Genomic DNA, 13,466 nt, shown 5'->3' with positions numbered 1-13,466 from the left:
CACAAAGAGCTGACAGTGTATTAAGTAACACGATGTTGAGAAAATAAAAATTCTTTCGCACTTTTCTACGACAATTTTTTCCTGGGTGTAAGTTTAAAGCTAATGCGAGGGAGAGGGGTGAAAAACGGAATAAGATGCGATTTTCTAGTATCTGTTGAAAGTTACCTCGCTCGAAGTCGCAGAGAAGTTTGACGTATTAAGTGAAAAATTCTGTTCTTACTTACTTTTCAACATTGCAGCGCAAATACACCTATAAGGTTTTAAAATCTTGTACAGTGTATTCAAACCGTAGGAGATGGTAAGAGAGATGAGCCAAGAATGGAACACGAAGTGAAGTAAAGTGATATGATTCAATTTAATTCGTTCTTAAACTGCTTACATTCACTCGTAGTTTTGATGTAGGTACTTACTTATGTAGATCAACCTGCCAGAAATGCAATTGGATTACAACCTTGTTCGATAACAAATTAAAGGTACAATAAAAACCTGAAGTTAAATTGAAGAATTCTGAAAAATTGTCAAAAAAATCTCAATTTTTACTCTTGAAAAAAATGCTGGATTAGTCAAGAAATATCAAAAAATAGACATTTCATCTCACCTTCAATGATCTGGGCACTTGTTTCATTCACTAGAAAATTTACCCATGCTAAAAACGTAGTTAGCTCAAATTCTGAATCAAAAACTCACTCCCCTCTTAAAAACTGAGAAAAATCTACCAATTTTACCAAAAAATTATCCAACTTTCGCATTCAACATTCCAAACGATATTCCAAAATCATAAATAAAGATCTTGCTACTGTATAAGGTCGGGTTTGTAGTGTAAAATTCGTATCTGGAGGACATTTCGTGCAAAGTGCAATATTATTCTTTGGAATAAACGCACAGCTATACAACCCCGAGTACACAGACAACACACCCACCCACACTGGTTTATCTTCCCTCCATACCCCCTCCAGCCCACCCTCTCATCCATGCACATTTTAATACAGTAATAGAATTAAAACAACAGCATCCGCCTCGCCGGCAGCGAAGGCTGAATTTATAAATTATTAGCATCCCGTTCACGAAATCGGTGTCTATTTAATGCAATACATAAATGGTGATAAATTTGCATAAGCGATTTGCCGGCTGCTCGCGATGAGAGCCGAGAATTCGAAACCGTAACAATGGAATTTTAACGGATTACGAGTAGATTTAACGCAAGATAACAACACTTTTCATCACTTGCGGAATAGTAATACCTTATTACGATTATTTTTTTTCTCCTTTCTTGCATCTTCGTACCAAGAATCTTTTTATATGATAGAGAAAATTTTATTCCAACTGAGCACGTTTTAGTAAGTACGAGTAGATGCAATGGAAACTTGATGCTGGCTGCTTGACATCGACAACGATACAACTGGGATGTTGCTCTAGATATAGTTCGTTTAAAATTCACTCGTCGAGTTCGATTTTTGCATTAATACTATTATTAACGTGTGGTAAATATTCCGGTTATCGGAAGATAACAAGGTGGAAGTGAAGGGGTGCGAGAATCCATTCCTAGGGTATGTTATTATACGTTAGCAGTTACCATGGCTTATATTTGTAGTACCTACAAGAAAATGCACAAACAGCACATACACAAGTATAAAGTTGTCTATATCTAAACCTCTATCCTGCATACCTTTATGGCACTACATACCGCATATGAAACAATTTATAACCATTTCCTCCTCTGCTACCTATTTACCAATCTTGCTCTCACATACTCGTATCCTCATTACCTTCTCCCTTCACCCTTCGGCTACCCTCTCGTGCGCATAGTATGTGACAAATTTAATAAACGTGGACTCTTTATACGGGATATCGATACCGGCTGCCTCGAGATTCGTTACTAAATTCAAATTGAAAATTACTAATAACGTATATAATGTAATTTTAGCATCACATCTCGCTAGTGTGTTTTGTGTTTACATAAACAAGCTAAGTTACTCGTACAATACAATACCTAAACGTACGTATTATGCATGTATGTATATTTTGCTTACAGGAATCACCGTCGAATTAAATCAAACTAACGACGATTCCACGCCCAGTGAACCCGAAGCTTTACCGTTGGCCAACAGCGAGCAGAATCTCATTTGGACGTTTAACGAATCGGCCGATGTATCGAAATATGAAAATTTCGATCATTCTAAATTTATTGGTAAGTGTTCCAATTCAATGTATCACTGTTCAGAAATAGGTTACGTTGTGTAATAATTTAAAATCGTAGACAATGAGAAATGGAAAAATCACCCAAAATCCCCTGATCCCTTTTTCACTTCTAATAAAATACTTACATATCACCTAAATTCTCGTAATTTTTTAATGAGCCAAAAAATAAATTTATCCAAATATGGATCGACCTCAAATCGACCCCTCCCTCTGTTCGCTCATCTTAATTAGGTACTTTGCTAAGTATATTGTATATATTCGTTCATAGGTACCTACCTATATCGTGCATAATGTAGACTAGATACATTGAACATGTAAATATTCGACCCCTTCTTCCTTGGCTTCTTCATAATACTCATATACCTACATTGTGTAAAAAAAAAAAATATGCACATATTGAACCATATTTGCAATAATCTTCTGCCAGTTTCACGTGAAAGCCATTATTATAAGTACGTCTACAATGTATGAATACAGAGATACAACGTATTATTACTTACACGAGTAAAAGGCTTCCTCGTCATATGTATATATTGTCGTAATAATTTCTAATTCACGACCAACCTTAACGTAACATTATGGTATTTGGAGTAAAAATTCGCATACCTGATGCAAAAATTAATGATCATTTTTACGATCGCATTTTCTAATGGAATAAATTGAACGATTATTTAGCGTGGAAAATATCTTTATTATTTAAACATTTAGAATTTATAGCGCGCACATGTGCAATGTACCTACCTCTATCTATATTATAGTGGCCAAGTACATACAATAGATACATACAACCCCTGATGATGCTCGTATACCTATTATAACCTATAGTGCACCTGATATGGTTAAATGGTCAATGTGGAGCTAAAAAGGTTATATTTTTTAATTGCATACGATATACATACCTAATCACCAAAACAATACAAATTCTCAAATTTTTGTACCACAGTGAAGAGTCTGTGAAGGGAGTTGATGAGGGCTGGTTCAAAAAACGAAGTCTACATTCGAACTTAGTGTACTCAAAAACCTACCACGCAATATTATCTTGTTTTTTTTTTTTTCATTTTTAGGCCAAATTGAGTTGCTGTGAGAGAAAATTTTCACTTTTTTTTTCATTTTTGAATCTTGGGGGGGGGGAGGGAACCTTATGTTGAGGGATGTGAAAGTTGAATCGAAAAAATAAGCCGATATATTCGAGCTCAGAATCTCATAAAACCTGACAAATGATATGTCATACTGCATATAATTGAATTGAAGTTCCTTCTCCTTTTCTTTTTTAAAAGAGGGAGGGGCCCGTACAACAATGACCATGCTAATTTTGATGTGAATGTCGACCCATCCACATCTGTCACTTTTGGATGCCACATGTCGATGTGAATTTCGACTTTGTGTCGAGCCAATTGTTGATGTAATTGTCGACCAATGTTGATCGGCATTTACATCGACATGTGGGATCCAAATGTGACGGATGTGGATGGATCGACATTGGCATCAAAATCTACATCGACTTCCAGCTACGCAAAGTTGTTAAATTTTAGTTTTGAAATTGAAATTTTTTTCCAAAAATCATTTTCTCTTACACACTTAGGTGGCCATTGCTCATGCTGAAAGTGAAATCAGCATCGACGCAGAGGCCACTTCCGAGAAGTACAGACAGAAAGCCCATATTCAGTATAGTTGAACATTAAACTCTTTATACTGAAAGGTGCAATAGGTTATCTAAGAGTACTAAACTAATACAATATTTTCATGTCGACAACATGTCGATGTTAATGTTGATGTGAAATTTGACATCAACAAATACATCCACAATATCAACTTAATTTTTCAAATTTGAGAAATCTTTGAAAATTTGGTGGATGTTAGTGTCGATGTATTTGTGGACCATTGACTTTCACATTGACATAACATCGACAGCTCCAAACTATGGAAAAGTGAATAATTTTATCAAGGTCATTGAAAAATTTTTCTCCCTTCAAATAAAGATCATATTTTTAAATGTTTACTGAACTTTTAAACACTGAAACAGAAATTTTAATTCTGAAAAATTGGTGGACATAGTTGTGGATGTAAATTTCAAGCATCAAATTTTACATCAACATGTCGACATTGCATGTCAAGGTATAAGAAATAATGAGAAAATTTTGAAAATGTTCATTAACCTGGCTTCTTTACAGATAGAAGATTCCTATTGAATAACTTATTGGTCACTTTTCCATCATCATGTTGAAAAAAAATGTAGTCGATGTAAATGTCGACGTCAACAATTGTTGTACCATGGGCTATGGGCCTACTATTAAATTCCTGAAGTTATAAGTACTGTTATTTTGTCGAGTGAAGTTGATTTTATAATAATCCTCCAGTAATGAGCAATGTTATTGGGACGAGGGTGATACGGTACCGAATTGCTGTAGTAAGAATAGATGCAGTTCAGAGCCCACTAAGCGTTATACAGGTTTACGCTCTAACAAGTCAGTCAACAGATGAAGAAATTGAAGAATTTTACAAGGACTTGGAGGAGATGTTGGGCAACATACCTAGATGTGATGTGAAACTGGTAATGGGCAATTTCAATGCAAAAGTTGGAAAATCTGACGCCTCAGATGGGTTCTATGGTAATGTTGGCTGCCATGGATTAGGTGCAAGGAATGAGCGGGGTGAAAGATTGTTACAATTTTGTGCTGAACAAGGATTGGTCATTACAAACAAGCTCTTTCAGCATCATAGTCAACCATTGTACACATGGAAATCTGGTGGTGGTGTCAAAAACCAAATCAACTACATACTAGTACAGAAGAAGTGGAAGTCAGTGATAACACAGTCCAAGACTTATCCTAGAGCAGATGTTGCATCAGATCACCAATTGCTAGTGGCTTCCTTCAAATTGCGTCTTTGCAGTGGGAAGAAATCAACAAAGAAAAATCACATATACGAGTACCTTACTGACCAAGAAAGGAAAACACTTGCTGCCCAAATAAATATTGATTACACAGATGAAGAGGACCCAAATACCTTATGGGAAAATATGAAGGCAGAAATCCAAAGGAAACGCGATTTGGTGATCAAGAATAAGAAGGAAGGAATTCTCTTTGGCAAGGTCCCCAGAACACGAGGGAGAGGAAGATCTCCAACAAGGTGGACTGATACAGTCTGGAAAATAGCTGGTTCAGTAGCGAATGCGGCCACGCTAGCTCAAGACAGAGAGGAGTGGCGGTCGTTGTTGGGGGCACACTAGTCGCTTGCGACTATGACGCTGATGATGATGAATGAGCAATTTCACAATGTATTCCTCCCCCCCCCCCCCGATAATATTATTTTTTAATTTGTTGTTTAAAAATTAAACAATTGAAGAGTGATATTCCAAAACTCGCTTTGTCCATTTTCACAACTTTTCAGGAAAGAGGAAAAACCATTTTCCTTTAAACGGGTAAATTGGCTTTTTAGGCGAATTTAGCACTTTATTTTGGTGGATTTATGATGTAGGAGTGTAGGTATACACTTCATCCACTAAATACTGCTGAAAAAAATTTCAAGCGCGTTTTGGAACATTATTTTTTTAAAAAATTTTAGTAAATTGGCTATTTAGGTGAGTTTAACACCTCATTTTGGTAAGTTGATGATGTAGGAATGTGAGTTGATACTTCATCTACCCGGTACTGCTGAAAACCCAACTTCGATAAAAATGGACAAAGCAAGTTTTGGAATATCACTCTTCAATTGAAGAAAAAATGACTACACATCCCCTTGCAGTTGTGTTTCAATTCTTAAAAATTTTACAGGAAGGTTCAAAAAATCAAAAATTTGTTTTTTGAGGTAAGGGTTAAGTGTCCAAATGTATACATCTTGAGTTTTTTTTTTTTTTTTGCAGATAACTGCAATATGGGAAGACATAGAGATAATACAACTAGCTTCAAAATCATACCAAATTAAAGTAGAGAGAATTTTACATCTTGCAATTCTTACATATATGAACACCTTTGAAAATTGCAATTTTTCGCTCAAAAATAGCCTCGCTCAAAAATAGCCATTTTGAAAGTGCAAACATCCAAAATTGGCCACCCAAAAGTAGGTAGGTACTCAAAAAGAGTCACTCAAAAAGTAAAAAACAAAATTGCACCACATTGACCTAGAGAGCTGAAATTGGGACAATATGGCTTGAAGGGTAGGGAAAAGTTCGCCCGAGGTAGCAACTTTGGTGGTGGTAGGTGGAGAATTCCATTTTTGTCCTAAAGTTCATGTATTGATATTTGACGGATTTTTAAACATTTTTCAAGTTCAAAAAGCCTCAAACTTTTTTATAAACTACAATTCTTTGAGTCGAATGAGCTAAATGACGAACTTCTTGAATTCAACTCCCAAATACCTCAGTTGATTTGGAAATTGACCTCAGACTGACTCACCCGACATCAAAATAAGTTCGAATGAATTCATGTCTTCAATCCTTAACCTACCAGCTGGAGTACAAATATCCAAACTGATTAGTGGTAGTGAGCGTTTTTTTGTATCGCCAAATCTCTCTCAATGGACCAACATTCAATCAACACACAAGCATAATCTTCAGCGCTACTTACATGAGAGAATTGTGGTATATGTATTAGGTACATATGGAAGGAGATATTCTCCAATACATTGCGTCATTGTATAAATAAAATTTATCCCCATTATCGTGCATGTATCCCGCATTAAACGCTGCCTAACCTTTTGAAAATTTCCACAAAAACCGATCTCTGCATAAACCAAGCCAGGATTCGCAGGCAGGAATACGTTGAAATTACTCAAAAGAGTCGTCGCGCTGCTGAGATTTTATTAAATGATAATGGCGATACGTAAATACATACAAGATGAAGTTTAGATACCATTCTTGGCAATTTGTACAAAGAACGCGTAAAACTGCCTGATAATGTGCCACTATACATATTGCATTGTGCAAAGCACGCGAGAGAGGTAGAGTAAGGCAATAAGATAGGAAGAAAAACGCCTACCCCAACCCCAACCATCACCTAGCATTGTAAAAAAGGGAAGAGAGAGAGCGCACGTTTACAAAACTTCGAATAATACTCCAAGATATAGAATAAAAAACACCATTCCTCTCTTTTTCCGCATCAGAAATTTAAAAAAAATGTAAAAATACAAATAAAAATTCGAAAAAAAACAAACGTTTTTACACATAGGCCTCGATAACGAACGAGAGAATTGAAAATGAAAACCAACTAACATAAAAAAAAGTGAAATATGTCGACGCAGTTGGAAGTCTCTTGTTTTCCAAGGACAAAATTTTTCAAAACAGCCGTCAGCGAAAAATAAATTTTCAACATGAATTTTTCGAATTTTCACCTATCTCGAGGTGGGTTTCTAACGTTGCAAATTACCCACCACACGTTCTCTCTATTTTATTGTGTCGAGTAGACTGTGGCGTATACTCTCATGCATAACTCGTTCTACATTTAGCCTACCATACGAGAGGCAAAATGTTTTCAAAAACGTAAAAGATAGACTCTGTAGGTAAATAAACCCTTTGCGGCCCTCATCGTCAATGGGTGCTCGGATATGGCGCGGTCGTTGGGATATAAACAATACGATTTTTAATTTGGTCGAGAATTTTTCGATAAATCAACCCGAACCAAGGGTGTAAAATAAATTGGCTTTTATCTATTTACAATGGTGATTTAGAAGTAACGGAAACGAATACGAATATCTTTATAATAGGCCGGCTTTTTGAGTACGCTGGGTAATTTACGATCATGAGGAATGAGTTAGTGTAAATTTTGGGCCCGGATTTTGGACTTAGGACTATGTATAGTATAACGTTATATGCAGATTCCTTTAAAGTATACGTTTCGGTCTCGCTCACAGAAAAACCTATTGTCAGCACCTGCGTTTTTACTCGTAGTACGATACGACCACCCCTACCTTTAGATCCACTACCCTAGTCCTTCTTTCAGTAAGTTTTGGAGTTTATAGTACAATACAAAAACTAGGGCTGCGAACACCGAATTGAATAATATAGCATTATATCCTATCATCGTCGCGTCGTTGGTGTAGTGTAATCGACGACTGACTGTGAATTTCACCCAGCTTTGGGTTGGTGTAGGTTTCTTATTGGATCGAATGTATGTACGAGTATACTTAGTAAAAATATTTTGTGTTGTGCAAGGCAATTACGGCTAGCCTTGTGTAATTTGGAAATTGGCGAGGTTATTTATCATAGATAATGGCCTAGTTTTATTTCCATAAATTTTTATGTACGATGAAATAAATGAATGCGGATGTAAAATTCTTACTACACCCCCCCCCCCCTAAAAAAATGAGGAAAAAATTATGTGAAACCCAGACTGATTCCGACCAAAGGAAAATGCCTAAATGTGACCAGTCAGCCTAAAATAGCCACTATTAGTCGGGAAGCCTGCATAAGGATCTATTCCACCCCCTCCCGTCAATCCTTCAGGATAACTTTTTTCTTAAAGGGGGAGTCCTAAGGAAAATTTCTAGCCCTTGTCCTCCAAAAAAAAGTAGCCCTATATTCACAAAATGGCGGCCATTTTGATTGACAGTTCAGACAAAATCACAGATTTTGCGTTCCAACATAGGACTTGCACAAAACTTTTCAAACCGTACAAAAGTAGATCGAAAGATCAGGCAAAAGTTTATCACTTGTCAAAATTTCAAGTGCTAAAGTGCGTTTTCCGATTTTCGGTGAATTTTTGAAAATCAAATTTATAGGCCAAAAACGAGGGAAAAAATCAAAATTTTACCAAATTGACCAAGAAAGCTGAAATTTGGGATATACTCTATTTCCAACATGCCAAATTGATTGGAAACTGTTTCAAACCGTTTTGAGCAGTCCTGGAGCCTCCAGCAGATTTTTGGAAATTGGAATTCCCACAAAATTTCATCAAATAGAGTCGGATAGCCGAAATTTACTCTGCAAACCAATTTCAATACGCTACGAAGTCAACTGCAGGGGGGTTTCAATTCGTTTTGGAGCCTCCAGCGATTTTTCGAAAATTACTAGAGCCTCCAGTAGATTTTTGAAACTTGAAGTTTCCCCAAAATTTCATCAAACGGAGATATAAAGTCGAAATTCGTTCTGAAAACTAATTTCAATACGCTACGAAGTTGACTTCTGGTGCATTCCAAGTCGTTTTGGAGCCTGCAGCGACTTTTTGATTTCGATTTTTGGTGAATTTTTGTAAATCAAATTTAGGCCAAAAATAAGGGAAAAAATCAAAATCTTACCAAGTTGACCAAGAAAGCTGAAATTTTGAATATACCCTATTTTCGATCTGCCCAATCGATTTAAAACTGTTTCAATCCGTTATGAGCAGTTCTAGAGCCTCCAGCAAATTTTTGATACTCGGAATTCCCACAAAATTTCATCAAATTGAGTTGGAAAGCTGAAATTTATTCAGCAAACTAATTTAAATACGCTACGAAGTCAACTTCAGAAGGATTTCATGTCGTTTTGGAGCCTCCAGCAACTTTTTGAAAATTACTGGAGCCTCCAGTAGATTTCTGAAACTTGAAATTTCCCCAAAATTTCATCAAACGGAGATGGAAAGCCGAAATGCATTCTGCAAACTAATTTCAATACGCTACGAAGTCGACTGCAGATGGATTTCAAGTCGTTTTGGAGCCCCCAGCGACTTTTTTAAAGGTTGTATAGCGTTTTTTGGAAAATTGAAATTTCCAAAAAGTACATTGCTGGAAGCGTCAAATCAATTTAAAACCACCATGCGGTCGACTTTATACCGTATTGAAATTAGTTTGCGAAGTAAATTTCACCTTGCTAACTCCATTTGATAAAAATGTTGTGGGAATTTCAGGTTTCAAAAATCTGGTGAAGACTCCAGTAATATTCAAAAACTCGCTGGAGGCTCGAAAACGACTTGAACCCACCTGAAACCGTCTTAGAGGGTTTTAGAATTGGAGTGCAGAGTAAATTTTGGCTTTTCATCTCCGTTTGATGAAATTTTGGAGAAATTTCAAGTTGAAAAAATCTACTGGAGGCTCCAGTAATTTTCAAAAAGTTGCTGGAGGCTCCAAAACGACATGAAATCCTCCTGAAGTTGACTTCGTAGCGTATTGAAATTATTTTGCTGAATGAATTACAGCTTTCCAACTCCATTTGATGATATTTTGTGGGAATTCCGAGTATCAAAAATTTGCTGGAGGCTCTAGAACTGCTCATAACGGTTTGAAACAGTTTCCAATCGATTTGGCATGTCTAAAATAGGGTATATCCCAAATTTCAGCTTTCTTGAACAATTTGGTAAAATTTTGATTTTTCCCTCTTTTTTGGCTCAAATTTGATTTTCAAAAATTCACCAAAAATTTAAAAAAGCACTTTAGCACTTGAAATTTTGACAGGTGATAAATTTTTGCTTGATCTTTCGATCTATCTTTGTACGGTTCAACAAATTTCATGCAAGTCCTATATTGGAACGCAAAATCTGCGATTTCGGTTGACCTGTCAATCAAAATGGCAACCATTTGGTAAGTAGCCCACTTTTTTTCGAGGACAAGGGCTAAAAATGTTCCTTAGGACTCCCCTTTTAAGAAAAAAGTTGTCCCGGAGAATTGACGGGGAGGGGGTGTACAATAGATTCTTATGTGGGCTCTCTGGCTTTGTCGCAAGGTTGGGGTGCCAAAATGTAAAAAATATCACCATATACATACATATAAATAGGGTACACTCTACTGCACATGCTCTTTTGATCTATTATACCATCATCGTAGGAAAAATGCGCCAAAAATTGAAAAAAATACCAACTCCACAATTTGTTTACTTCATCGAGGAAGTTCATATCAGAAAGTGGGGCCTCCTTCAGCTTCATTCTTCTTTCCTTGGAGAGATAAAATTCCAAAAAGAGTTCCCGGTAGGATGAAAAAAATAAATAAACCATCCCACAGCTCATTCATATGTTAATTTTTCACTAGACAAAATCCGAATTCAAAATACATACATCATTAATCTAACCCGCTCGATTCGACTCTTGTCAGCAAAATGTTACAATACAACACGATGCGAAATAAGTCGCACATCGATTCTTCTAAAGAAATTAAAACGTCTCCGAAGAATCTGTGTACCTAACTTAATGTATTTTTATAAAATTGCTTATTCATCGTCTTTAAAATACTTCCAACTCATTCTCCATTTTGTACTCCTCCTTCATATTCCCCAATCTATCAGTCTGTATAATCATCCTCCTCCTATAACGTACGTATTTTGCAAAGGCATCCGTGTTTCACATCATGTCTTTCCTCTCTCCTCGGCCTTCACTCTCCTCATCCCATCATCTACAACAATCTGACACTTATTTCTCACTTTAATTTCAAATCCATCATATGTATGTACTTGTATTAGTGTACATTTTCTTCCTCGTGTACGAGCAATTTCATTCAAAAATACTTATACACGCGGAAGTAAAAAGGTAGCGGATTTATCGGTGCCCTTCTCATACCCTTATCTACCCCTTTCGCCATTTTCGTGATTACCATTTCATTTGACAAGATTCGTAGGCGATAAATTTGTAAAAAATTACAAGCCGAATCAGTGTAGACATTTTTACAAAATGAGAAAAGTTTTAAATTTAAATGTCAAAAATGATGCTAACAGCGATCAAGTTTACCTCCCTGCGCATCTAACTCAGCCTTCCTGCTATACTCGGTGTTCGTATATAAAAACTTAACTCTCGCATTTATTTTCATTTGCCAAGGTTTTCGCAAAGTGAGCAGCATGAGCACACCTTGCGTTTTGCTAAACTTTACGACTAAATGTTTTTCAAATGAAATTTCAATCTTTGCACTCGGCAACCACGTTATTTATATGTACGAGTACTTGCTCACGAGAGTATGAGAACACTGTTCGTATATCTTAATTCCATGCTCATTGCTTCACATATAATTTATCATTTATATAATTTTTACATTTTATGGTACAGTTTGGATCGTTTTTTTTTCACATTTTCTATTTCGATTCTTGGAACGTATATTTATAAAATAAATAATAGGTATTTTCAAAAAATTATACTGTTGGCGGATTCGCAGGATAGTTGGAATACAATTCTTAGATACTCTTATTGACTTTAAAAATAGTCGTAATATCGTTTTATTGACTAGGAAGTAGTCGTATCCCGTGAGGCACCAACGCTTAATTTACGTCAATAATACGTCAATGATGCGTTTGGTTTACCACAATTATACGTCAGCGTATTATCGCCCATCAATTTCGCTTTTGCACGCTGAAAATATGTGGGTGAATACGTTAGTTGAACGCCCAACTTACGCTGTCGCAAAACAGTGGTTTATAAGCTTAATATTCAAGAGTAAATCTGCAGTAAAAACGACAAAAAAACCATTGAAATTTCATAGTAACATCGGCAAAATTTCAATGGTTTTTTTGACGTTTTTACTGCAGATTTACTCTTGAATATTAAGCTTATAAGCCACAGTTTTGCGACAGCGTAAGTTGGGCGTTCAACTAACGTATTCACCCACATATTTTCAGCGTGCAAAAGCGAAATTGATGGGTGATAATACGCTGACGTATAATTGTGGTAAACCAAGCGTATCATTGACGTATTTTTGACGTAAATTAAGCGTCATTGCACGCAGAAAACCATCAAAATTTTGCCCATATTACTGTATATTTCAGCATAAATCATTGTATGCTGGTGTATGAGCCAATGAAACGTCATACATACGTAATTTGATAAGGGATCTCCAATACTGTAGAATGATCATATAACTGTCGCATAAGCCATTGTATATTTTGTCGTATAAACCAGTGTACACTTGTCGTTTCAACGCCAGTTATAAGCCACTCAAAGATAGCTGACCAGATATTAAATTCACATTTATATAATTTTCTAAATTTAAATACTTACGAAAATTTCTTGCCTTGGCTGGGAATCGAACCCAGGACCTTTGGTTTAGTATACCATAATCTTGTGCATGCAGCCATCACCTGGATATTATTATTTGGACACTAAACTTGTACTCATGTAAGAATAGGTATATGAATACCATGCACTCAACTACGATCCTATGATGGAAACATCATATGCTCAAACGACAAAATCACCATTCACAAAAGTTGATGTTTTTGAAACGTCAGTATGCAGTGATTTAGTGCTTATTTAAGGCCAGGGACGTAGCGAAGTGACTTTTCTGGTTGGGGGGGGGGCAAAACCCCTAAGATTTTCAACTAATTTGACTGAAAATTCTCAACTTATTCGACTGAAAATTCCCAAGCTGGGTGAAAAAAGAAGGTA

General features: G+C 36.2%; 1 protein-coding gene across 1 annotated transcript in view; it reads left to right on the top strand.

Annotated features, from left to right (window-relative positions):
- The window catches only part of LOC135846459 (hemicentin-2-like), a 360,089-nt gene that overhangs the window by 274,256 nt on the left and 72,367 nt on the right, over positions 1-13,466 (top strand). Inside the window, exon 4 of the mRNA XM_065365557.1 lies at positions 2,033-2,188. Coding sequence (XP_065221629.1) covers positions 2,033-2,188 — 156 coding nt within the window. The remainder of the gene's footprint in view (positions 1-2,032; positions 2,189-13,466) is intronic.

Source organism: Planococcus citri, chromosome 5 (genome assembly GCF_950023065.1).
Source record: "Planococcus citri chromosome 5, ihPlaCitr1.1, whole genome shotgun sequence".
Classification (NCBI taxonomy): Eukaryota; Metazoa; Arthropoda; class Insecta; order Hemiptera; family Pseudococcidae; genus Planococcus; species Planococcus citri.
This window is presented reverse-complemented; position numbering and strand designations above follow the sequence as displayed.